This window comes from Eucyclogobius newberryi, unplaced genomic scaffold (genome assembly GCF_026437365.1).
Source record: "Eucyclogobius newberryi isolate DKJ021-1_F unplaced genomic scaffold, fEucNew1.0.hap1 SCAF_9, whole genome shotgun sequence".
Classification (NCBI taxonomy): domain Eukaryota; kingdom Metazoa; phylum Chordata; class Actinopteri; order Gobiiformes; family Gobiidae; genus Eucyclogobius; species Eucyclogobius newberryi.
The window spans coordinates 38,355,734-38,383,665 of NW_027316532.1; the positions used below are offsets into that span (position 1 = coordinate 38,355,734).

Sequence of the window (27,932 nt, forward strand, 5' to 3'; positions counted from 1 at the left end):
ATAAGATGTTGCATCTAAAAGGAGGCTTTATATGAGATAGAAGGAGCAGGGTTACGTAAGCATGTTTGACCTTCTAGCATTATTCTGAATGGACTAAAGTGAACCTACATTTTGACTAAATCAGAATTAACCTAAACTTGTAGGACAAATGAGGTATGTTTGATTCTGGACTAAATCAGGAAACTATGAAACCAAATCAATATAAATGTGTCCTACACTTTGTACAGTTTCTGAAAGATACTTTTACATACTTTTATATCTCTATATATATATTTTTTAATGTTTTTTATGGGGTCCACTATATTTGCTGTTGTTTGTGTCTCTTATTTAATGTTGTTCTGGTTAAATAATATCTGTCTAAACGAGGACTAATTTAACACCAAACAAACAAATCCTGAGCTAAACATATGTATGATTTATGATTTAGCAAATATTGAAAAAAGGACTAAACATCATGATGTTTTCTTGTAGTCTGTGGTTATTCTTTTATCATCGTTTTACATTGATCAAGTTGCAGTTGACTTTTCATTTTCTGAAAGTTTGAGCAAAATAAAGGTGTTATCAGGTGTTATATTATTATTAGTCACATCATAAGTAATGTACTTTATATAGATTTTGTTCAGTGTTTACAATATGGCTGCTCTCTGCTGCTCATGTTCAACCAGGAAGTACAATTATATATGTAACCAACATTATCGAACGAAGTTTTGTAAATTCTTCAATAAAATCATGTTCACTTCGTTTCTGTCATACGCACTTCAAATTAGATCCTTATTCCCATCTATGAGGATCGCTGTGACGTTTGTTTGCTTATAAAGGGTGTAAAAAACTATTTAACACATATTTACACAATGCTATTTGTCAGCGAGACAAGATTCGACCCAAACTTCCAGATTTGCGTGTGAAAACTGTCTTAAAAAAGCATGAGTCATTGATGGACCCTTAACTCCTCCCAATGTTTGAGCTATGCACTAAAGTCAGACGATTCCTTCCCTCGGTGCGCCTGACTCACCGACAACTCTAAATTTAGCCGCATTACTGGCAAAAATAGACGGCAATAATTCTCACCAAAGTCTGATTTCATCGACCAAAAATGGGAATTGAAGCTGGAGTCGGTTTGAGTTCAAAGTTGTGTAATTTGTTATGATGGAGCTAAAAGCCTCTTGATGACGGAGCCGCTGGATTTAAAACAACACAATGTAACACGGCCTTTCATTCCTTACAATTTAAAGTCACAAAGACATTTTGATGGGTTTTTTATTTAAAATGCAATTCAGATGTTTGAGACTTCAACACTAACAACAAACTATATCATCAGAATGTGCAACACTGCAGAACAGGAGACAAAAGTGAGATGGACTATATTCAATTATTCACTTACATCAGAGCCAATATAAAGATTATATGATGTAGTTTTATTCTCTATTTAAAAGAGTGAACATTTACATTTTCTATCCTCTAAGTTGTATTTTAGCGTAACAAACAGTTGCATCTATGCAAGTGTGTGACTCACTAGTGTGTACTAACCCTAACCCAAGTAAAACTTCATTATTTTGTCTTCCCCTAAAATGTTAAGGTTGTATAATTAATCATCACCTATTATCTTATTATCTTCTTACTATGCTCTGCTATTACTTACACGTAGCAGAGTGATTTTAATTTGTCCAAACCACCTTGATTTGTCACATTTTGGAACATTCTGCCAGTTTCTTCATTGAAATCTCATTATGTTCACTTCACATTTGCCTTCGATCCATAATTCAGAATGTTTATGCTGACAAACATTTTAAGGGTCTTAAAATTACAAACATTTTAAGGGTCTATACATAGTAAAAATAGTAATGCACAATTATGTTGAATGAATAAATGAAACAGCCTCTTCGTGCATAAGTGGAGTTTCCATAATGCATAATGCCATATTCTCTTTTGTAAGAATCTGATGTGTTTGTCCTGGTTCTTCTCAGAGATTTGTGTCCTTGACAAATTGTAGCTGGTGTAACTTAACTTAACATCATTTGACATAAGCAAAGCAATTGGATGAGTAACTAGATAGCATGTTGTATTCACATTGCACATAAGCTGTAAGTTGGTGATGCATTGGTTGCTTAATTGTAGTAATTTATTTGCATAAAAACTAATTTAAGGGGGAAAAGTTGAAAAGAAAATACATGATCCACATTAATTTGAGTGGGCTACTCTAGATAATTAGTGCTTTGGCATTAAACATCACACTTGACACTAAGAACGCAATTAGCTGAGTAAGTGAATAGGATCCTATAGCTGCATGAGCCGCCGGGTGAGAACAAGTGTAAATTGTCCATGTGGTTCCTATAGCCCCAAATAAAACTGAGCATTTACCAAACAACCCCAAAACCTGTGGCTTGAATGACGTGACGCACACTCCACACTCCACTGACATGGCCTGTATGGTTCATGTATGGGTAATAAAAGTTAATGACACACAGAAAAGGCTCGAGCATGTTTCACGTAGCGTATTTATTGAAACCACATTCATGCGGTGGAGCCGTCTGTGCACGCGCTGTAGACACTTGAACTTTGGGGCCATTAATCACAGTTTTTCCAAAGTATGGAGTCTGCACATAAATCCACCATTAGCTGCGCTGCATGTTTGACTTGTAAATAATGTTACAGAACGACTGGTAATGTTTCGGTTGGGGCTCATGACGTTAACACGCTTTATGTATTTGATTTTGACTTGATTATTGCCTCACATTAGAAAATGATGAGGAGTCACCCACAGTTTGGATCGGTCTTGTCTGGATTTGATACGATGATTCACTGGAACTGGAGTAAATGCAGGACGTCTACGAGTGAAATGTGTCCATGATAGATACTGGTTTAATAATAATAATGGTTTCTTGTTTTTGGATCGTCATATATTTCAACAAATTTAAATGTTTCAGCATTGATAACGTCATGTTTTTGTCTATAATCTCTCACTTCATTGCTTTTCCTGCAAACATATCATAACGTGTTGCACAGAACTTTACAGCAAAGATACAAGTTTCCTTTTCCCTTGACTTTACGGTCTCAAGTTATTTTTGGCTCCCATTGGGAAGTTCCTCGGTTTCATTGCACAAGCCACAATCTTAAACACACACAAGGCTTTTATTGTGAAAAAACTGGAGGTTGCTTTTATTGTGAAGGGGTGGAGCCCTCAGACAAGCCGAGAGTGAGTCAGAGGGAGTGAGAGAGAGAGTCTGTCACTGTCTGGCTGCTGCTCTATAAATGCTGCTTTCACCTGGACCTCTGCACTACACTGTGGGGAATAGCAGCAGCTGCAGCGGAAAGAAAGGTAAAACTTTAAACATATTTACAGCTATTCAACGTACAACTTTTGGATATTATTCCATTCTGTTTATGCAGAAGTGCTGTTAGTCCAGGATGTATTCAGTCCTGGTCTTGTATTTACCTTGATCTGGATGCAACAGTAAAGTAGCGGCAGTAGGATAAATAGTCCTGGTTTATTTCTATTTAGTCCAGATTATAATTGTTTAATAATTTACAGTAGAGTTCATTGTTTTTTACCAACTTTGCATTTTTGTCTGAGGTTGTACTTTTATATTTTTTCTCCCATAGTTTATCATCATTATTATTTAAAGTTAAAGCATTAAATACAAAGGTACATGTCCTGGTGCCTGGGACCCTGTTTGTCCTGGACTCAGTTGGATTAGTTCACACAATAGCCCTTGCGTCTCATGCGTCTCATGCGTCTCATGCACGTCCCCGGCTCGTCCTCCCTCTCCTGCTGCTAATCCCATCTGATGCCGATGTCTTTTCCCCTCTCCAATCTCGGGAAGAATGTCTGCTGCGGCATTCCAGGGGAAAAAAGCAGTGCAGGTCAGATAGAGCTGGAGACGATGGATGAAGAGAGAGGCTTTTGTGAATAAATAAAACCCATTGTGTAGTTTTGCTCTGGATCTGGTTTAGTAATGAGTTTCTCCTGTTTTAGTTTTGGTCTCGACATTATGTCCTGTATGAACTAGTTTAAATACTGTGATTTGGTTGTGTGCAGTCCTGGATTGGTCCTGGTTTAGTCCTTGTTTATTTCTGGTTTATACTATTCCCAGTTTAGATTTGGGGTGGTTCAAGTTTGGTCCCATCAGTTTTTAGTTCTAGTTTTAGTCCTGGTTTTAGACCTTATGTAGTCCTGGTTTACTCCTGGTGAAGGTGAGGTCATTTAGCCCTGGTTTAGCCCTGTTCAGTCCTGGTTTAGCCCTGGTTTAGTCCTGTTCAGTCCTGGTTTAGCCCTGGTTTAGTCCTGTTCAGTCCTGGTTTAGTCCTGGTTTAGTCCTGTTTAGCCCTGGTTTAGTCCTGTTCAGTCCTGGTTTAGCCCTGGTTTAGTCCTGTTCAGTCCTGGTTTAGTCCTGGTTTAGTCCTGTTTAGCCCTGGTTTAGTCCTGTTCAGTCCTGGTTTAGCCCTGGTTTAGTCCTGTTCAGTCCTGGTTTAGCCCTGGTTTAGTCCTGTTCAGTCCTGGTTTAGTCCTGGTTTAGTCCTGTTTAGCCCTGGTTTAGTCCTGTTCAGTCCTGGTTTAGCCTCATTTTAGCTCCAAGTTGGCCAGTTTTTGATTCTACATGTGTTGTCCTAGTTTAGAATAGACTTTAGTTTTAGTCTTTGCTGACTTAGTCTCTGTTTGGCCCTGGTTTTGTCGTTTCTTGCTGCAGAAGTAGGTTTCTTGACTACACTATTTGAAACAGGATCCTTTATTGTGAGCCATCTGGGAATTATACAAAGAGAAAGGGGAAAATCTGGGTTAGCGAGAAAAGTAGGTGATTGGAGTTGCAGTGGAATGGCCTGAATGAGGAAAGAAAGAGCCTCTGATTTGAACAGAGCGAGAAAGGAAAACAGTCTGGTTCTGTTTTATGTGGTGTGTGTGCAATTAGGGCAATGACAAGAAGGGGGTGGGGTCCGGCTGAAGGAGGGAGAGAGAGAGGGAGCAGAACAGGGAGAAAGAAGGACAGTTTCTTTAGTTTAGCAACTTTAAAAAGTGTCATCAGATGTGAAACTGTATTTTACAGTGTCAACATCAGCTTCTTAATCAAACATTGACTTAATGAACAGAATAGTGAGTCATCAAAAACAACAGTTATTGTGAAACATGCTTTATAAATGCAAAACCACACAGTGACTGCATTCAAATATCTTTTATTTAGATTTTTAGTCTAACTACAATAAATGTTTGATGCTTTTGAATGTGCGGCTGATCTTTGTCATGCACGATCGACTCTCAAACACGACTCATGATGACCCAAAATCCTGTCTCTGGGACTTTTTTGTCCGATTTTATTATTTATTTTCAGAAACAGACGTGTTACTCACAGTCTGTCAGAGCCCGACTCATTCAAACTTAAGCTGCAATGGCTCCAGGGCTTTTAACTAATTCACACTGACGTGAGGCTGTGGTGCTACTTCAGAATGTGTGAGATTACGCTTTGTTTGTCCTCATTTTATTGTTATTTCAACTTAATATTGGTCCTGGTTTATAGGTCGAGTCATTAGGTTGTGGTCTCTTCTGGACATGGTTTAGCCCTGGTTTAGACTCTGATTTACAGTCCTGCTTTTAATCAGGTAAAGTCTCAAACAAATCCTGGTTTATCTGAATTCTGAAATACAAGATTAGTTCTGGTTGGATCTGTTTTAGTCCTGAGCCTCCTCCTCACCTCAAAGCACACTGACTTCTGGGATATGTAGTCAATAATTTACTCTTGGAAGGTCACACTGTTAATAATTGCATGTTTGTAGTTGTTTTTGTAGGATCCTTCAGCGTCGTGTGGTTGTTTGCAGAATGATAACACTCATTACTAGAGATATGACATCCAGTTTTCTCTTTCGCACACTTCCTGAATCAGCTGGAGCTCATAAAAACACCATAACAAGGAAACGAGGAATGGAACAGACCATGTTTTGTGTTTGAGAGCACAAATATAAGTGACATCAAGTAAGAAATATAAAGACATATTTAGAACTTTATTAGAACAAGAGTAAGAAAAGATCCTACAATGTGAACAAAGATCATTAAGCGTGTGGATTTAGACCCTTTAGGTTTAGTTTTGCTTTAGGGTCGTCCGTGTTTAGTCCTAGTTACTGTTTGCACAAATATTTCATTCAAATCAGGACTATCTAAACTTGTTATTGAGGTTTAGATAAAAGATAAACTGAATCGTGTTGAGTGTTTTGTCCTGGTTTAGTTTTGGGTTATGAAAAGTTCCACATTCAAATCATGGACATTCTATTCTTTCCAATGATAATCAATATTTGTCTTTTATTCTGGGTTTAGTGCTTGTACTAATTACATGTTGTAGACGGAAGCACAAGTGGCACAGTGTAAACAACACCATTTTGCCCTTTATTAGAACAAGATGACGCTGGTAAAGACCCACGTTTGTCTGGCACGTTCCTCGCAGTAAAAAACACGAGCTTGTTTGAAGTTACTGTCAAGCTGTTCTTGGCTCGTCCATCTTGAGTAATCCGCACTACATCTTCCCTTCCTGCATTAAAAGTTTTTACAGACAGGATCTTGCCCAAGGAAAGTATTTTTGAAAGACTGAAAGACAAAACGCTTGAATGGGAAACGCTCAATCTTTTCTCTGGAATGGAGGAAGCAGCTAACAATCTGCTGTAATAGGAATCATGTGTGAAGGGTTTTAATTTACTAAGAAAATAAAAAACACTAAACGTCTCTCCTAGACTTGGGCCGTGGTGAAGTTGTAAAATGGCTTAGCTTTTTAATTTCAGTTTAGTTTACGTCAGTTTTTAGTTAAGCGTTTGATTCAGGGGCTATTTTTACTGACTAATGAAAGAAGTGTAGAGGTGAGAATAATGCAGAGCTGTAATTAGTTGGACACAGGAGCTGGATCTTTGTGTTCCACGGACCAGGACCCAAAAAGTCTTCATTAAGCGCTGACACATGTTCCACTGCTAAAACAATTACAAAATACAAAGGGAAAGTGTAAAAAGTTACATAGTTCACCTTTAAGATTGAGAAGTCCTGGTTTAGTTCTGGATTTATTCAGTTTTCTCCATAAATGTGTTATTTATAGTCCAGAGGAGTCATTGAACCGGTCACTCTGAAGAGTCTCTACAGGTTTGGTCAAATGTCCTGGTTTAGTGTCTGGAAAGCTGGTTCACAGAGGGCAGCGCAAAGAGAGCGGTCACTGCGGATTATGACCCAATAGTTAGGTTTTAATGTCATTATTGAGCTGTGTATAATATGTTGTTGTTGTTCTGAGGCATTATCCTAGATTATCAGAAAGGAAACAAACCATATAAGTCAATCTTAGTTTCCCGAAACGTTTAAATTAGTATATTCCCTTTGGCCAATACCACCAGCTCAGAGACGCTTGGGCAACTACATTACTACAAAATCACTCATTTCACTTATTCACGTGTGAGTTGTCATTAGCTGCCTTTTTAATACCATCAATTGTAAGTCAATGTATCATAGTGTGATAAATAAACATTCTAATAGGACATTGTTTAGCATTTTTTTTAAATATTGAAACTTGTACTATAAAACTGTCAGTGCAGCTACTCCACATCCATCATGAGATTACAGAGGACGCTGTACATGTGGAGGTCTCTGGGTTCGTGTTCGCTGCTGCGGCCCAGAGCTCAGTGTCAAATCCAGTCTGGGATGTAACAGTGAGGAAATGAAGTGTGTTTCCCTTCACGCCGCCAGACGCCTCCGCTCCACCCGGCCAAAAAAGGAATCAAATCCTCTCTGCTGGACGCTCAAGATGCCAGAAGTATTCCTGTAAGAGCGTTCTTCTGTGGGGGCCCGATCAGGAACCACCAGGGAAATGTACACAAAGAGAGGGGACAGAGGGGTGTTTCAGGGATTTCCATAAGGTAAAATAGGGTTAGCAAAGTAGACATTTCCTCTGATTCAAAACTCTACTGCTATCAAAAGAAAAATGTGGTTGGGGTTTCCCTTGTCTTTATTTCAGCTCAAATCAGAGCATTTCTGTTCCGTGTGATCCAGAATATGAAGCATATTGAGCTTAATGTTGTGCCGGAGGTTCCTGTACAGGCCAATACTGGCAGATGACAAACAATTGAGGAGGTTTAAAATCTTTGCTTACAACATGGAATCCAAACAAACTAAACAAAGATGTTGAAATGTAACAGCACAGCTCTGAGGTGTGTGAACAGCACAATGAAGGACCATGAAATCTAAATGTTTGGAGGGAATTTTGTTTTTTCATGACCATTTCAAGACCATTATTCATAAGAAAATGCTGACTGTTGGAGAAACTGTCACATGACTGATGACACAAACCACACCGACGATCAAGGACTGGACTGACATTCATACTTAATCTGAACATTCATTCAACTTCAATGGGACTTCTTTGTTAACCATTATCTGCCATTGCTTTTTGTATGTCTTCTGTTCATTTACTTTTCAACTTAAATTAGTTTTTCACTCTATCACATCCTTTGTACAAGTCATTGAGAATGTGAAAAATTGGACTAAGTTATAAAGCTAAGGTATTACACTTATAGAATTAATTGAATTGTTTTGTCTCTTTGTTAGTGTAAAATAAATAGCATTGGTTATTTTGTTCTGATGCTCAGATGCCCTCCCTGACCTATATTCAGGACTGTGCACTGGTGACGCAGTGTAGCTACTTTTGACACTATTCTTTAACTTTTCACTGCTGTTTTGTGAATATGTGTCAGAATTCGCTCATGTTGTGTGAACCGTGTGGGACAGGTCTGCAGAACAGAAAGAGGCGAGTGGAAGGAGCGAGAGGAGCGAGAGGGGAGGCGAAGGCTGCATTCTTAAACATGAAAAATAGTCCAACTGAATATTCGACATCTGGAAACTATTTAGCCCTTGGTTCTTCCTGGTCGACTCCTGACAATGTGCATCAGGACGTTCAGTAGATTTGTTAAAGGCCAATCACACACTCATCTTTGTGCTGATCATTATTCTTTTCTTCTTAAATGTAGGTTAAACATGACATTTCATCATTGGCTGACTTCTCCCTCAGTGACATCATGATTCTAAAGTCTTTTTCCCAGCCACGCCCTAGTGAAATGATATAAATATTCTATTGCTGCATGGTCTGACAAAATATATTATAGTAATCATGAATAACTCATCTATTAGAGTTAAAATTAGTCAGGGCTTCGGAGGAATTCTATCTCATATTGACTTGACACAATCTGGATCTGTGTCATTATGATGGAACTGTAACTCTCTCTGTTTGTATCCCTCTTACAACACTAAATGTCTTGCTCTCGACTGACACATTGATTGACAGGTCCATCAGTCACATCTGGTCCAGCTCCTCTGCATTTGGCCTTGACTCGAGCAGAAAAAGGGGCTTTGGACTCATCCCCAAATTGGAAACAGCTGAACAGTTTCGCAACGGTTTCACAAATGTGCTACTTTTCCAAGATGCAGCTCGTTTTTCTCTTAAACATGACACTTTTAGTTTCCGAGTCAGGCTCTGTCTTCACTTACATGTGTCTCATTGGGTGTTGACATTTTTTTGGTTTAATTTCATGTATTAAGTTAGTTACCTATGAATTGTTGCTGTTTTTATTCTGCAATACATAACATTTTACATAAGGATAATGAGGTTTTGGTGATTTGAATATTTTGTGTATTGTATTTATGTTTTTTCTTTAGTAATTTCATTGATAATGTTTTATCTTTTTGGCTTAACGGAAGCTTGTTATTTAGACAATCACACAGTAATGAGGTATTACCAGTAGTGTGCGACTCATTCACCAGTCGTACCAGTATTTGCCTTTGTCATTGTTGATGTGTTGATTCAAATCCTAAAATAATGATGGAAAAATACCCCGACATTTAAATACCTGTCCTTTGTCTTCCACAGGAACGCGTCCCAGATCAAGCAGCTGCAGGACCAGATCTTACTGGAGCAACAGGAAGCTGCGCAGTGGCAACAAGAGCACCAAGATCAGCTGAGCCAGGACGTCCTGCCTCAGCTCCCACCACAGCTCCCACCCGCTCCACCTGCTCCACCTGTGGACGCCCACCTCCCTGCCCCCCCTTCACCGCCGCTCCCCCCGCCCCCGTCATTTCAGGAGCTGGAGAGCAGCACCACCTGCACCACCTCCTCCGCTATCATGCAGGCCAGCACCTTCAACTATGCCCGTCCCAAGCAGTTCATAGCGGCTCAGAGCTCCGGCGTGCCCCCTTACTCCCCCTCTACGTCCTCGCCCTCCTCGGGCCTGTCCTCCCCCCTCTCCCCCTCCTCCGTTCACAAGCCCTTCAGCAGAGTCGCGCTCCCGCCCTTCACCAAGGCGCCCAGTGTGGAGTCGCCCAGCTCTCCCTCATTCCCTCCACCGCCTCCGCCGTTCCTGAGTCCAGGGAGCCTGCCCTCTCCAGCCCAGGACTTCCCCCCTCCTCCCCCTCCGCCCCCGCCCCCTATGCCAGTGTCCCCCCCACATTCAGAGACCTCCTCGTCGCCCTTCTCCTCTGTGCCCGCCTCTCCTGCCTCCAGCTACTTGTCCTCAGTGCTACCCTCGCCTCCGCCAGCACCGGCCCCCGGCAGCCCCATCGTCAACGCCCTGGGACTGCCCAGAGGCAATGGCACTGTGTAAGAAACTAACATTGGCACTAAACATTAAACTGTAGATATAAAAGTCTGTTGTGCATCAATAACTTTAGTCTGATGTCTGATGCGTTACATTAGTGCAGTATAATAGTTCAGTTCTAGCTGTGCTGTTTTGTACGGTTTAATTTTCTTGTATTTTCATTTTCAAATTGAAGTCGGTTGATGGTCAAGGGTTGATGATATCAGAGCTTGTGTGATAAATTAAATAGTTTTACACGGTGGAAAATGTGCATATCTTTTAATCTCAGTAATGCTCAATGATTGCAAAATGTTAATTGTCAGTAATAAGATAAGATAACTCTTGACATATGATGCACGTAGCAAGAAACTGCTCACAATCTGAACTCAAAGATGTTTTATTACATCAAATTATCTTCTCACGCAAAGTTCTCAATGCGAGTGGTTGGGGTGGAGCCAGCATTTGTGGACTTTACATAAGATCCTGGACAGAGAGCGATGTTTTTTGACTGTTGCGCAGTTGAGCGTTCATGTCTTCTTCACTCTGTTACAGCTGCCTGACTGATTGTAATAATAACGCTTTTATGAGAGCGTCTTCTTTGACTCAAAGTAGCCCTTTTTGCTCTTATCCACCGACATTCCACCTTTATGCCTTTGCCAGTCGTTTCTCATCAGTGTTTAGCCCTGCTCTGCTCAGCCCACTCACAGCGGCACTCCTGGGTAGATAAGAAGACACTGCTCCAGCTGGAAATGGCCAGATAAGGTCCAGTTTTGGGCCTTTTATACTGACCAATGCTTGCGTGTGTTTTTAGGAAAGCGTTCCCCAAGAAGCCGGTGAGCAGCAGGACGCCCCGCATTGTGTCCGACTCAGACATCCAGGGGTCCAAAGACGCCGTGATCCAGGATCTGGAGAGGAAACTGAGATTCAAGGAGGAGCGGACCAGCAATGGACAACAGGTACGTGTGGTCATGGGTCTCCAGGTCTCCATAGCATTACATTACAATACATTATCTTATGTTTTTTAAATTATCTCATACTCCTTCTTTACTTTTGTATTTTCCAAACTGGGTTCAGTCATTTTGCATCTGCATAGCACAGGTTAAACAAGATGCTCTTCCTCATTAACGTCTGTATTTGTAAAGATATTGGACATGTACAAACATTACAATCGATTAAGTTAAGCTGTAAAAGAAAATAGATCAATTGAACACAAAGGCCACAAGCGCAATTAAAAGGCATAAAATATATATAATAATGAATCTGGTGAGGAATGTTTAAGTGAACCCAGAAGGAAGATTAAATACATTAGTTCTATTACTGTTTAACTAGTGTCACTTTCTTAAATACAAACTATTGCTGTTTTTTTTTGCGTGTTCGTTTTTTGAACTTCCTCCATCGCTGCCGTTTAATTGTGTGATTTCCATAACCAATCGATTAACACATCAGGGACACCATTTGATGTTGCCGAGGCGTTTCTAACTGGGATATTGAATTGTTGTGATGTGAGGTAATATTGGCTGCTCTCACCCACTAACCCGCTGCTTCCAGAGGTTAACCTATGAGGAGAAGATGGCGCGCAGGCTCCTGGGAGCCGACAACGCTGCCACAGTCCTGAACACAGACACAGCGGAGGAGCCCAGCACTCAGGTACAGTCCAGGCCCAGCACTGGGATCATGCATGAGACTCACGTCAACATGCACATCTGATCTCTCTGCGCCGCTGAAGAGACAAGAACATCTTATTGTGATGCCAGAAGTTGATGATTTTTGTTCATAAAAGCTTCTATCGTTAATATAGGAATAGATTCTTCAAGCATCAAGTGAAATCCAAGTCAAATAATTGATACACAGATGCCAAAGCTTGTATCAGAACTATATATTCATTTTAGGAAAAATCTCTAGGACTAAATTTGACCTTTCCTGAACTAGAACTAGTATAAGAGCAGTAAAGTAACTGTAAAGAAACTATATCATAAGGAAATCATAAGGTTCTCAAACTTGGTTATCAAACCGTCTACTTGATATCCCACATTTTAATATCATGACAACACCTACATTAGTGTTTTATATTGCCAATGTAGAACCAGACGGTAAATCCCACATATGGATCTTCACTGTGATAATTGGCCATACATTAAAACTCAATCCCAACAACCGTAAAGAAGGATTTTAATTTATTTCTGAAACAAAATATTTTTCACAACCAGAACCATTATTTCCTGAAGATGCACATTTATGACATCATAATAATGTGACAGCTTCGTTCCAGGGACCGTCCTGAAACAATAACAGAAGGATTTTCCTGTATTCTCAGCATCACAGAGAAATCAGCTGGTGTCGGATTGAAACACACTTTTCCATAAGATCACACGCACCACCATCTTGTTTGGTTGACTTTGAAAGCGCGGTATAAACACTGTAAAGTGCTCCAGACTCCTCCATAAATAGCTCTGTTTATGAAAACTTCAGCAGCCGCTCTGAGTTACGGCTCAGGCCTGACATGGTTTGAAGAATATATTATTACTGACTGTAATTATTCATGTGGTAGAACGACAAAACTTCAATATGTTCAACTTGTACATAGTGGAACTATGTGCTGTCAAAAATGAATCCAATTCATTTGAATTCAGATTCAAACTAGTCCTTCATTTTCTTTGAAATAAGAGACCAGTCGTTTTTTTATTGGAATTGAATGTTTTACTGTGATCTGGAGGAAGCTACAGCTCTCAAACACAACTCAACCAAGAATAAACCAAAACTCGAGACAAAACCACTCATACAGACTCTTATATACATTCTTATATACGCCCTTATATACGCCCTTATATACACTCTTATATATGCTCTTATATACACTCTTATATACACTCTTATATACGCCCTTATATACACTCTTATATACACTCTTATATACGCCCTTATATACACTCTTATATACGCTCTTATATACACTCTTATATACGCCCTTATATACGCCCTTATATACGCCCTTATATACGCCCTTATATACACTCTTATATACACTCTTATATACACTCTTATATACGCCCTTATATACGCCCTTATATACACTCTTATATACACTCTTATATATGCTCTTATATACACTCTTATATACACTCTTATATACGCTCTTATATACGCTCTTATATACGCCCTTATATACACTCTTATATACGCCCTTATATACACTCTTATATACACTCTTATATACATTCTTATATACGCTCTTATATACGCCCTTATATACACTCTTATATACATTCTTATATACACTCTTATATACGCTCTTATATACACTCTTATATAGACTCTTATATACACTCTTATATACGCCCTTATATACACTCTTATATACATTCTTATATACACTCTTATATACGCTCTTATATACACTCTTATATACACTCTTATATACACTCTTATATACGCTCTTATATAGACTCTTATATAGACTCTTATATACACTCTTATATACACTCTTATATACACTCTTATATACGCTCTTATATACACTCTTATATACACTCTTATATACGCTCTTATATACACTCTTATATACACTCTTATATACGCTCTTATATACACTCTTATATACATTCTTATATACACTCTTATATACGCTCTTATATACACTCTTATATACACTCTTATATACGCTCTTATATACACTCTTATATACGCTCTTATATACACTCTTATATACATTCTTATATACACTCTTATATACGCTCTTATATACACTCTTATATACACTCTTATATACACTCTTATATACGCTCTTATATACACTCTTATATACACTCTTATATACACTCTTATATACGCTCTTATATACACTCTTATATACATTCTTATATACACTCTTATATACACTCTTATATACGCTCTTATATACACTCTTATATACGCTCTTATATAGACTCTTATATAGACCCTTATATACACTCTTATATACGCTCTTATATACGCTCTTATATACACTCTTATATAGACTCTTATATACACTCTTATATACGCTCTTATATACACTCTTATATAGACCCTTATATAGGCTCTTATATACGCTCTTATATAGACTCTTATATACACTCTTATATACGCTCTTATATACACTCTTATATAGACCCTTATATACACTCTTATATAGACTCTTATATACACTCTTATATAGACTCTTATATAGACTCTTATATACGCTCTTATATACACTCTTATATACACTCTTATATAGACTCTTATATACACTCTTATATAGGCTCTTATATAGGCTCTTAACACACACATGTGGCCCCTGGTCCTGCCTGGTGCATGTGGTCCTGAGCCCACTCAGACACTTTCTTTGGGTTCTGAAGTTTGTGATGTGTTGCATGTGTTTGCTAATTGTGAGTTTAAAAGTCATTTTGTTTGAACCATCAACACTTCTACCACATATATCAAATGTCACAGTTTGACAGCAATAAACACAGGCAAAATATTTTCTTTTCTCTCAACAGGAAGACAAGGCAGCAGAGTCTTTCCCCCAAAAGGTTATTTCAAATTTTGTCAATTAAATCACCAATTGTGTCGACCAACCACTTTGTCAAAAACATGTTCTCAAATTCACATGTTTTGTTTAAACCGTGAGCGATTGTCATCATTTGTTTTATGTTGTAGTTGTGTAACAGTGAGTATAGAGCTCTACACAGGGAGTAACATACTATGTGTTCACTGCAGTATTACATATTTTATGGAGAAATTCATCTATAAAAACCTTTTCTTGCATTTACATTTTGCTGGTCCAATAGAAACAATACATTTTTGTTGCAAGGTGCATCTTTTAATAGTAAATGCATTGTACAAGTATTGTGTTTGTGCTATGTTGTGTTATACGTAGCAACAAAGCTTTCAGGAAGTAGTCATTGGATCTGATATTTGTTTTTTCAATGTATTTTTATGTATTTTTTTAAAATAGAAATCACAACCAAAAACAAGACAAATCATCTGGACTGGCATATGTTATTTGGCCAATGATTAGTAAATATTTAAAATTGTATACATTTGAAAAACATTATTATTTGGACCAAGTCTTTCACAGTTGGATCATCTATGTGTTTATGATCCTGCTCCAAGAGTACAGAAAGTATCCATCTCTTCTTTCTATTGCAGGGTTACTAAGTTACTTTGTCCACTTGATTACCTTTAGAAATCTTTGTAATCAAGGAATATTACCCATATTGTGTTTTAGTATATTTTGGAGCATGCCCAGAACCTAAGAAGCGTTTGCTTTCTACTTCCACTGCCACGTGCAGCATGCAGCAGCTGATTTTGAAATAGCCTTTAAGTGGCATCAAGTCAAAACAAACTCCATGTAAAGGAAACGCACCGCAGCATCTGTTCATTGGACCCGGGACAGTTGAGGATCTCAGATTGACAGTCGCCCTGCAGCTGCGTCTGAACCCTGTCATTATCAGAGTGATGTGTCACCACAGCATCTGTTCAGCCTCTTTCACTGCAGCGATGACAGACGGATGACAGGGCGGCGGGCGTGGCACTCACAGAGATGCTGACTTTACAGTTCAAACTGTTTCTCTCCAAATGCTATTGCTTTGTCTAGAAAAAGTCTGGCAATAAACAATCATCTATTTTACGTTTATTCTAATATAGGTGTTTGTTATTGAGGGGAAAGAAGCAAACACACATCTGAGGTTTTAACGGCATAATATCTCCATGGAGACACGCAGGCAGTCACATAGTGCACCTGTAATTTCATTGATAAGGAGCACAAGGTCTAGTTAAATTAGGTCTAGTTCTTAATCTAAAGTATTTCTATGCGAGAGAATCAAAAATATAAATTGTCCTGTAACAGATATAAACACTGTTTAGTATTGTATTGACAAAAACTCAATTACATAATGTTTAAAGACTCAAATTGGCTTCTAGTGTCAACAAAAGGTTCTGTCCCTTCACTGTCCCTTCACTGTCCCTTCACTGTCCCCTCTGGTCTGATCACTCCACTGACATCTTCCCTGTTCAGCCGCACATTTCCTTCCCCTAAACGTCTCCGTCCTTGTGACCTGCAGGAGTACAAAGTCTCGAGCTTCGAGCAGCGTCTGATCAGTGAGATTGAGTTTCGCCTGGAGCGTTCCCCTGTGGAGGAGTCGGACGAGGACGTACAACACGACGAAGACTGCGCTGAAGGAGAGGCACCTGCACTCGACCAGAAACTGAAGCACTGCAAAGTGTTCGAGGGGATGCCGGTCACCTTCTCCTGTAAGGTCACCGGGGACCCCAAACCAAAGGTAACAGGGTTCATTCACTTTTACTCATCAAGTCTTTATGTTAGTGGAGTGAAGGACATGTTGGATCTCTCTCTGGGGTTGAATCAGCCGTGCGTCAGAGCTGGTGGCTGGTGCTGACGGCTGGTGTTTTGGGTGGAGGGCGGAGAGTCAGAGCAAAGGCAGCGTGTTGTGATAAGAGAGGCCTCTGACACACTGATGACAGGAGCCAGGAAGAGGGAAAACCTCTTTAGACAGCAGATAACTCATTTGGGAGACTGTAATGCAGGAAATGTAACACGAGCTAACTTATTTTCACTGAGGCTATTAATGCATTTACTCTCATGAGCCACGGGCCAGTTAAGTGTGAACACCTACAGTTTTTATTCTAAATCTGTCAAAATAAACCATATTTCCCCCCAATACATACTGTAACGCTTTAAAATATGGTTCCTTAGTTACCAATTTATAAGGCATTAATAAGCATATAAGGTACTTGTTTATAAGCACATAGATCATTTCTAGCATTTGTAAATTTAACAAATGTTTCAATAACCAAGTAATGAACGCTAGTAAATGCCTTATGCTTATAATAGTTCATAGTAAAGTATTTTTAAACGTTACCAAGGAGACAGTAGTGCACCCAGTCTAATTTCTCCCTTAAAGGATGAAATTGCTAAATAATAAAACACAGTAAATCCATCCATCCATCCATTTTCTACCGCTTGGTCCCTTTCGGGGTCGCGGGTGACTGGAGCCTATCCCAGTGACTTAGGTAGCTACAGTAAATCCATAAAAAATATAATCCCTGTGAAAAGGTTTAACTGAAATACACACAGTAACTTTTCATTTTAAACTCACAAACGTAAATGAATGATCTGTTGTGTGGCAGGTTTACTGGTTCAAAGACGGGAAGCAGATATCGAAGCGGAGCGAGCACTACAGGATCAGCCGGGACGCCGACGGCACCTGCTCCCTTCACACGGCAACGGCCTCTCTGGACGACGACGGCAACTACACCATCATGGCCGGGAACCCCAAGGTGAGAGGCGTAATGCGCGATACGTGTTTCACCTCCACTGTCGTTGCTGCAGTTATAGATGTTTCGTTTCCTCGTTTAGTCGGATCTGGTTCAGCCCAAAGACTAGTCCTGCACGTCAAAAATAAAGTAGAACGCTCAGCAGATGTCAGTGTTCGTCAGAGAGACAAATGATGAGTATCGAGATAATGGCCCGAACAGGAAGTGGGAGTGAAGGGAGACAGGAAGTAACCCAAGCCCTGATGAGGTCAAAGGTCGCTGCTCTGACAGATCCCATTTGAGTTTGGAGTCGAGCCAAAGCAGTTTAAGGACCAGGACCACATCATGACCCTGGTCTCGTCCCGGTTTAGACCTGGTTTGGACCTGTCTCCGTCCTGGCATAGTCCTAGTATTGTCCTAGAGAAACGTTTATGTTCTGATTTGGACCGAACCTGAACCAAACCAGGATCTAGTCTTTCTCTCTCTGTCAGAACTCAGTTGGTTTTGGTCTGAAACTTTTGCGCTCTTGGTTTTCAGGGCAGAGTGAGCTGCACAGGACGGATGATGGTGCAGGCTGTGACCCAGAGAGGACGAAGCCAGCGCTCCACACCGGGACAGATGCGCAGGTGATCATACTCATGTGTTTCCTGCACTAAAGTTTAAACTGCTATGCTACTGTTTATTCTATACTAATCTGAATGTATGTGGCCGAACGCTGGTCTAGACTTATCAACAGAAAGGTATTCACAGTTATCCATCAACAATGTAGAATAATAAAAATATCAGATAAGTTCCTTGCATCTTTGCTTTTTCACCTTCTATAGGCAACGCTCACCCTCCTAAAGCCTAATACGAACATCTACCTCGCAAACACGCTCTACCCTGTCATAATCCTGTTATCGGAGCGCTCCGTCAGACACTCAGGGTGATAACGATCAGCTCGTCCCGAACTCTTAATTGCGTGCAGTGCAAGCTCCACAGTGATGTCATTGTTGTTCCAGGCTTTACAAGCAGAGATGTCAGAAAGAGCTCAGAAAGTTGCATTTGTTGCATAACGGTGTTTCAAGGATGTGAGGCATGTGTTTAAGTTACGTTCAGGTACATTTAGCTGGGTTTAGTTGAGTTTATATATTTGTTATCTGTTGTAATGTGCCATAAAATGGGCAGAACAAGTACTAAGAGTGAGATGTGATTTACTATAGACACATTTCATTGCTTGGGGAGGAAATCAAACCACTATGAAATGAAGAATATAAACTAGAATCTGAGTTTGTTCTTGCATTGTAGCTCACTTTCCAATTATATGTGGCATTTGAATCTTATAGCAATATATCGTGTGTGTTCTTCTGTATCTACCTCTGGATCTACCTGCGTTGCATCAATAAAATTTCCCCATGTGGGACAAGAAAGGAATATCTTATCTTATCTTATCTTATTTAGGCTTTCCAAAGTGAAACTGAATGTATTTCAAATCAATGAGCAAAGCAACCGGTTGATAATTGTACGATAAATGGTGTTGGTGATGCTCTTTCCCTCTTCTGTAAGGCACTTTGACTGACTTAATCCGAACTTTGACTCAGGTCCAGGTCGCGGTCCAGAGACAGTGGAGACGAGAACGACAACATCCAGGAGCGTCATTTCAGACCTCACTTCCTGCAGGCGCCAGGAGACCTCATCGTGCAGGAGGGGCGGCTCTGCAGGATGGACTGCAAGGTACAAAACACAAGGATTACGTCCAATTCCACTGAGTTTGGGAAGGAAAACGACGGCAGACATAAGTAATACGTTTGATTGATCGAGTGGACAACAGTTCTGTAGCTCTATTATTACCAGTTTTATTCTGAGATTGGAAGCTTCAACTTGTATCTGATGTTTTTAGTGAAACAGTGACCACATTCACTTTTTTTATTTGCCCATCTCGTTTGTTAGAAGAAATAAAGCCTTGGAGACAGAAAAAGGAGTCTGGCGGTTTGGCTCCGAAGTCTAAATCACAGTTATAGTGAAGTCAGTGCCTTTTAATCTACTGCTTTCATCCAGGGAGGCTCCAAGAAACACAATCCTTTCTGTGGATCCACTTTCAAGCAATAAAACTCTATAGAGACAAAATGTTTCTTCAATTGTCTTTGTTTTGAATGGACTCCATGCAGAAGTGTCCACTTTCATGGATTAAGTAGAATAGAGTTTTTAGACAATATTCAGTGTTCTGTTTTATAATAATGTCTTGCTCTGTTCTGTCCTGGTTTTCCCCGTTTTGCACCGACTGAACCATTTGAAACGCTGTAAAACTGCAATTAATCTGCTATAAAAGACCGTCTGGTTTGACATCTCCAAACGCTGCTGTTTCCATTTCATGTTTTTTCTCCCATTCAGAGAAAAGGTCTTTGTAGGTAGAAGTGAGCAGACCAAATGTATACTTATGAAGCAAAGCGTGGTAAATGCACTGAATTTTCGCAACATTTACATAGAATTGCGATGCTATCCATATTTTAAAGCACTCAAAATAAAGCTAAACAAGCAGCTCTCAAACAACTACTAATAATAATGTTTGGAAAGGAGTTTTAAACATTAGTATGGGTCGTATTAGATTATTTCAGATTCATAACTTTGAAATGAAGTGCCTCTTTTTGCTCTTGCAGAGCCAAAGTTGGAGGGTAAAAACATGCACTATTTTTAGTCATTATTTCTTTCACATCGTTTACTGCCGTCCAAACTTACCGAGCTGAAAATGTCCTGAGTGTGTTGGGCCTGATCCAGACGGGCTCTGATTCTGTGCACTCGATCAAATATGAGCTGTTTTCACTCCATGTTTATGATGGACGCCGGGACACTGGGACGACCACATAAACACAGAACACATTAAGCTTTCATTTTCCCAAGACTCGACTAATATCAAGTGAATCCAAGAAAGCAGCAGCAAAAACACAGATAGACCATGATCCTTTGCTCCATAACTGTTACGTTGCACTTTTATATCATAGCTCTTTGGAATGTGACCGTAATGATGTGTCGCAAAGGATTTTTAAGGCGTTTTAAAAGGGAAAAGGATCATTTTTACAATATGTCCAACATCTTTGTAACACTGCAATGAAAACCGTACCGTGAGATGCATTATCATTACACGCCTTTAATGAAGGTGATAAAATGTCATGGTGCGTGACGCTGTGTTGTTTCCCCTGGTGTAGGTGAGTGGTTTGCCCACGCCGGACCTGGTGTGGCAGCTGAACGGTCAGACCATCCGCCCCGACTCGGCCCATAAGATGCTGGTGCGGGAGAACGGGGTGCACTCTCTGGTGATCGAGCCTGTGACCAGCCGCGACGCCGGAATCTACACCTGCATCGCCAGCAACCGGGCGGGGCAGAACTCCTTCAACCTGGAGCTCATCGTGGCAGGTAAAGGAAGAGAAGAACATTTAAAAATGATTGGAAGGAAAGAGTATGGCTGGATTTCACATTTAGGAGAAAATACAGCGAGTTCAAGGGTTTAGTTAGTGATATAAAGGGTCAAAATGTATAAATGCGTTGTTTACCTGTAAATATATTGTAACTATTTGCTCTTTTGCCCCATTTAGGAGTATGACATTATCACTAGATACTTGATTAGTAGATTTAAATGAATAGGTTTCCACATAGTACTCACATCTGGGTAGGACAGAATTAATTTGTAGCTGAACCAGGGTTAATCAAGAAGTAAATTATACCAACATTTTATAAATTCACTGACCCACAATGATGTAAGAGTCAGTCAGATGCTCTAAAACGCCCTGATCTCTTATTCATAAGCGTGCAAAGCTAATAATCCTTCCGTCCACAGCCAAAGAGATGCACAAAGCGCCCTCCTTTGTGGAGAAGTTGCAGAACACGAGTGTGGCAGAGGGACATCCCGTCCGCATGGAGTGCCGCGTCACCGGGGTCCCGTATCCTCAAATCTTCTGGAAGCGAGAGAATGACTCTTTCACCCACAACACAGAGAGAATCAGGTACTGGCTGAACACTCACTCTACAAGTTCAAGCATATGTCATTAAAACGATGCATCCAGGACATAAACACCAACAATGGAGATAAAAGCTGTGAAATGTACTTTCGGCTGCAACAAAAAAAGCAATGACAATGAAATGGATGACGGAGACTGAAATAACTGAAGAATAACTGAAAAATGGACTGACTTTGAACTTCAAAATTGACACCTTATGTTCTTCTCCCAGCATGCACCAGGATAACTGTGGTTACCTGTGCATGATCATCCAGCCGGCTCTGAAGGAGGACGCGGGTTGGTACACGGTGTCAGCTAAGAACGAAGCCGGGATCGTCTCCAGCACCGCTCGACTCGACGTGCACAGTGAGTATGAGCGGCTTTAAAAGACATTAATGCAGTAACGACATGAGATGTTTTGAGTAATTAGACTGATATAGATCAAAATGATGAAAATGTACAGAAATTTGGGCCTATTGTATTTTAAACCCTGATCAAGAAGTTCTACTTTTCCTAAAACACCTAAAATGACCCCCAATTTTAAGTATAAGTGCTCACAAGCTAGATTTTCTTTGTTAAATATAAGTGAGTAAGTGAGTGATAAATCTGCAAGATGAGTGTGAATACTGTAGTTAATTGTAAAGTTGAATGTATATGTAATGTATATCTCTGTACAGGACTGGGCTAGACAGTGGATTTGTCATTTGTTGGGTTTTCACATTTCATCTTTCAGAGCCAAATTTGGGCTTATTTTCATGTTTTACTTGCCCAGGGGGTTTGATCAAATCTGATAAAATGATGGAGATAAAGTCTGAAGGCCCCAGTGGCCCCCAGTGGCCCCCAGTGGCCCTCATCGTACAAATCAATGTGATGATAAATAATAATGCTTCTCATTCTCTGTCCTGCAGCTCAGTGGCAGCAGCCCAACCTCCCAAAGCCAAAGAAAGTGCGGCCCTCGACCAGCCGCTACGCCGCTTTGACGGAGCGAGGTCTGGACGTGAAGGCCGCGTTTTTCCCGGAGTCCTCTCCACTGCCCCCTGGTGGTCTGATCGAGAGCGACGACCTGTAGAGACGCAACAAGAGAAACACTAGAAAACCCTTTAAATGTAACATTTCCCCACGTCCTGCACTCAGATACTTTTACGTCAACGAGAAGTGGGTCGGGAAGTAACTTTGTCAAAACAGACTGCTATAAATGACAAAGTGAACGGCGGAAAATGAGGTTTTACTGTTTATACTGATGAAATATTTTATCTAGAGTCTCCCTTCGCCTTATTACATTAACTGGACCTTAACTCACTACAAAAGGTTGCCTCAAGTGCCTATTAAACTTCATGTATTACAGTATATACCGGTAGTGCCAATTGCAAACACAGTTTTACAAATTCTGATCTATATCACCAGCCACCATGTAGGAAGCTTTTAAAATGATAACACGACGTTTGAGAAAGATTTAGTTTCAATATTGTGTAGCATTTTAGTATCTTACGACAGACAGTCAGTATTGGCTCACACAGTAGCATTGATGTTGGAGGCCGGGCCTTAAAAACAATAGGATTTTTTATTATAACTTTGAAGGAATTAATATGGTTGGTAAAAGAAAGATTGCAAGGGAAATAAGGCAATTTGTAAAGTGTATTGTTTCTTTAGGGTGAAGGAATGTGATAGAAATGGCCTTTGTTGTAACGGACGTCAACAGTGAAGCTACAATATGTGACTGTGTTATGTTGGGAAAATGTGGGAGAAAGTATGGTTTAGTTCTTATTTGTATTTGTCGTGTAAGTGACACTCAAACTGTGGATGTTTGTCACATTACCATTTTATTTTTGTATGTAGACAATTTACTTTCCCATAAAAATAGGTTATATCCGCTAGCTTTTGTTCACAGTTCTGTATCATGTTTTATAACTCTGTGTATTGCCTTAAATCACTTTGAATGCAAATGTCTCGTCTTTGCTGGACATTCTACTTTTTTTCATGTGTTTAGAAACATTGCGGCACTCGGACTTGGAAGAAGTGCAAAGACATTGTACGGTGCTATAATGTGTTTGTTTTCATAGAGATTAGGCACAAAGGATGGTTGAAAATGTATAAAAAGTACACAAAAATGCAATCAGTAAAAAATAAAAATACTGAAATAAAAGGTTTAGTTTTTTTTTTTTTACATTTCTGTATTTCGGTCACTTCTGTAACAGACAAAGTTGCCTCAAGTAAAAACTGCTCATAGTCACCTGTGTATGTTATTTTAGGCTATAAAAGTTGATATAGACTTAGAGTAATAGAGCATTATGTTTTTTACATGGACAAGACTTCACCATCTTCAACAAAATGAACTCAAATTGTGAAAATACTGCTGCGAGTCAAAGTCAATACATTTGTTCAAGGCAAATGACATGGAAACATTGTACTGGCCTATAATGTTTAACTGATTTAATTAAACCTGAAAAGGCAGCGGCCCCTGGTCTCAGTGCGATATCACATTCTACTATAAGTTTGATCATCAGCTTGTTATTGTTAGTATTAAACTGTAACATACATAGATTATTATTTTACAGTTTGTTTATTGTAAATGACAGTATTGATCTAAAATGGCTTAATAAATGGATCTATTGACTGTTCAAAACTACAGAACACTTGTTTAAATAATCGCAGGTAGAGTGGGCGGTCATAGGGGGTAAAGAAGAGATTATGCGCATAAGCATAATCTCTTCTTTCCTCACCAAGTAAATCTGTGAACAGTTGTGGACAGTGACACAGGCGGTAGAGTGAGCGCCACATAACAAGAAGTCTAGTGGTTCTAAGACACTTCAAACAGAACAATGTCTAGTATCATACAGTGTAGGTCATTTTCAGATCCAAACTTCATACAATCCATACAAAAAGGCACAATAAATCATATCTATAGATTAAATTAAATAATAATAATCCACTTTATAAATAACATTACTTGTTTGATTTATTTTCTGCTTTCAGTCAAATCATGGTTGTCCCATTGTCTGCGTACAGGCACGGTCAGCAGCCGGTCAGCAGTTAAGTCGATGATAGAACCATGTGAACAGTCACAGTCTGAAACCGTGACTAAATATTGATGTTGTCCAAATTCAGCGAGGTCCTTTACATCGCCAACTGCAGCCCTCCATCCACCACCAGCACTTGTCCTGTGACGTAAGGAGACTCCAGGAGGAAAAGTGCTGCTCGGGCCACTTCCTCCGGCTCCCCAAATCTGCCCAGTGGGACAGAGCGCACCCTGTCGTCTGTCACTCCAGCCGTCATGTCAGTCCGGATGAAGCCTGAAATGTAATGAATATGTAGACAGTTGGCAACAGTGACACAGATGGTAGTGACCGCTGTACAACAGATCTGTGGTTCAATACTCTGGCCCCACAACACTTCAAACAGACCCATCAGTATCAGTGACAGACAGTGTTGGTCAGATCCGTGCTGACAGAGGCAGGAGGAGCCTTACATCTCAATTTAACACTACGGATGTCATTTGTGAATGTTGTGAGGTTAAAGCTCTAAAGGAGGAGATTCTGTGTTGTACCTGGGGCCAGTAGATTGACCCGGATTTGGCGAGAGGCGACTTCTTTGGCTAAAGAGCGTGTGAAGCCCTCGAGTCCGGCTTTACTGGCACTGTACAAGCTCTGACCAGCGTTTCCTTTTAGACCCACTACTGAACCTGAGAAAATACAAATATAAAATCACATTATCATATTGAATTCCATAATCAATCATTTTATAACTTTATTTTGAGTGCTTTAAATTTTATAATTTCACCATAATCATTATTTCTATAAAATCCTGGTCGTTCCATTGTCTTCATACAGGCGAAGCAATCAGATACTTTACAAAGATGATTAAGTTTTTGATTTGTATTTAAACTGTTAAACATTTCATGGGTTTTGGCAAATGATTCCTTCCTGATTTGAAGGATTTTGTGAAGACCTTTCCTTATTCCAAATGTATAATATTTCAATTCAGAGTGTGTTATTGTTATAACAAATTAAGAAGGACTCTACGCCTGAAACCCATGAATAAAGTCTGTGAATCTGTGCTGCCCTCTGGTGCTTGAATAGAATCCCCACAGAGCAGTTGACAGTAGTACCTATGTTGACTATAGCTGCGTCTTTGGAGTGCAGCATGCTCCTCAGCGCCGCCCTGCAGGTCAACATGGAGCCCAGCAGGTTTGTGTGGAGCACTGCGACCATGTCCTCAGGGCGGGTCCTCAGTAACAAGGCATCTCTAGAGTAGCAGAAAACATAACAGTCATTTTTAAAGACTAGGCTGGTATTACTGTGTAAAAAAATATATATATGCCAGAGTTCATACTTACAAATTGATACCAGCTGCATTCACAAGATAAGTTATGTTTCCACAGTTTTTCTGGATAGCTCCAAATGTTTTCTGCACATCTTGGTCCTTGGAGACATCACAACTAAAAGAAACATGTCCATCTGCCAACAAAAACAAAAATAATGACAATTTATTATGGCAAAATTGTTCACAGAAGAAATATAGAAACGAAACAGGAAAACTAACTCTTATAGATTGAACTGGCCCCATCTAATACAGAGGAAGGTCTTCGGTTTGATTCCCGGACTGAATGGCACATTCTGAGAAGAGCCTGCATGTTCCACTGCACTTCCTCTGGGAACGCTGGTTTCCCAAAGGCAACTGCAGCTGGAGAACTTGGATCTCATTGGAGCTTTCCTGGTTCAGTAAAGCTAAAATGTTGGGTTTAAAGCTGTGCAGTTCTGTTTCATTCAAGTGAAACGCTCAGACCATTTGACAGTGTTATATTATTCCATTACATATACTCAGTTCAATTTAATCTGGCATATTTACATTTATGTCTTCATTAAGCAAATAATACCTTAAACCATTATTTATGTTTAAAAAGAGGTTCCCTTTTTCCCCCTTACAACCTGAACCTCGCTGTCCATAGAGAGTTGACCATTGTGCACTTCTTGCACTTAACTGAGTATTTGGGCCATTACATTATACTTGCTTGAGTAATATTATTTTGAAACAATGTGTGCTGCGATTTTATTTATTCTTTGTGAGGGAAATTCATTATTTTCATTTGACCCATTACCATGAGCTGTTGCCAAATAAGATAAATACTCTCATAAAGCAGCCCAGTCTGCTCTTGTGGTGTAGAGGTACCTCCAGGTAAAGCAGCCACCGTGTCCCGAGCAGCGTCTTCACTCCTGGACAGGACAGCCACCCTGCAGCCCTTCTGAGCCAGGAGCCGGGACACGGCCTTCCCTATGCCCCGTGAACCACCGCAGACCACCGCCAACCGGGACATCACCTGAGGACATGCAAAACACACAAAACACACAAACCACCACACAAAACACCAGATCAATGCAATTCAAATCAATTGACTAGAGCAGCTTGAAGGAGACTTAACTGCTTTTTATAGTACTTATTACTAAACTATAACATATAGTTATTTTACATTATTTAACAAAACTGATCTAAAACAGCTCAATAAAAGACATGGGAGCCTCTGATGCAGGGCAATACAGGATAACTCAAACATGCATGAATTAATCTAAATACAACTGAGTAAACTAATGATGATGAACAATGTTATAATGTTAAAAACCCTTTTCACTAAACCGTATAATATTACTATTTGTGCTATTATTTGCTGCACCTCACTTCGCTGCTTTTAAGGTCAAATATTTTTTTTAATTTTTCAACATTTTACGAGTTTAAATGAACATAACATAACCGGCAATACTTTCGATTGTTACCTATCCACTTACCACGTCTTGTCCTTAAAAAAAAAGCGTATCTTGAAGTTTTATCAAAATAAAGATCCAGAAGAAGCCGCCGTTTGTGCGGGCGCCGCCATCTTTCTTCTGTGTTGTTGCGTTACTCCGCATCAGCCGCTAGAGGGAGCTCTCCACCCACTGTAACGCTTTTAAATAGAATAAGTCATAAAACTCCTCATGAGGGACGCCAGCTTTTGTGCATGGTTCATTATTAATTTTCTATTTTATTATTATTTGATTGAAAAAAAAAGTTTATAATATTTTAACACTTTACAACCAAAACTATCCCATTGTGTCTGTTAAATCTGGTAAGCATTATGTCAAG

General features: G+C 39.7%; 2 protein-coding genes across 3 annotated transcripts in view; one reads left to right on the forward strand and one right to left on the reverse strand.

Moving 5' to 3' along the window:
* palld (palladin, cytoskeletal associated protein) overlaps window positions 1-27,932 on the forward strand; it is a 457,154-nt gene that overhangs the window by 46,786 nt on the left and 382,436 nt on the right. Inside the window, exons 1-13 of one of the 2 annotated variants that reach the window (XM_072439451.1) lie at window positions 3,214-3,316; window positions 9,873-10,598; window positions 11,387-11,531; window positions 12,124-12,222; window positions 15,072-15,104; window positions 16,638-16,856; window positions 17,725-17,874; window positions 18,388-18,476; window positions 19,431-19,563; window positions 21,033-21,240; window positions 21,662-21,827; window positions 22,054-22,187; window positions 22,730-23,918. In XM_072439451.1, coding sequence (XP_072295552.1) covers window positions 10,126-10,598; window positions 11,387-11,531; window positions 12,124-12,222; window positions 15,072-15,104; window positions 16,638-16,856; window positions 17,725-17,874; window positions 18,388-18,476; window positions 19,431-19,563; window positions 21,033-21,240; window positions 21,662-21,827; window positions 22,054-22,187; window positions 22,730-22,890 — 2,010 coding nt within the window. In that variant the 5' untranslated portion in view covers window positions 3,214-3,316; window positions 9,873-10,125 and the 3' untranslated portion in view covers window positions 22,891-23,918. Of the gene's footprint in view, window positions 1-3,213; window positions 3,317-9,872; window positions 10,599-11,386; window positions 11,532-12,123; window positions 12,223-15,071; window positions 15,105-16,637; window positions 16,857-17,724; window positions 17,875-18,387; window positions 18,477-19,430; window positions 19,564-21,032; window positions 21,241-21,661; window positions 21,828-22,053; window positions 22,188-22,729; window positions 23,919-27,932 lie in introns of those variants that run through there. The other variant, XM_072439450.1, reaches the window with a different exon arrangement.
* Window positions 24,928-27,695, reverse strand: cbr4 (carbonyl reductase 4). The gene is made up of 6 exons (XM_072438520.1): window positions 27,587-27,695; window positions 26,988-27,135; window positions 26,155-26,275; window positions 25,927-26,063; window positions 25,366-25,500; window positions 24,928-25,111 (listed from the first exon to the last, which is right to left on the reverse strand). The coding sequence occupies exons 2-6, from the start codon at window positions 27,130-27,132 to the stop codon at window positions 24,936-24,938; spliced, it is 714 nt and encodes a 237-aa protein (XP_072294621.1). The 5' UTR covers window positions 27,133-27,135; window positions 27,587-27,695; the 3' UTR covers window positions 24,928-24,935.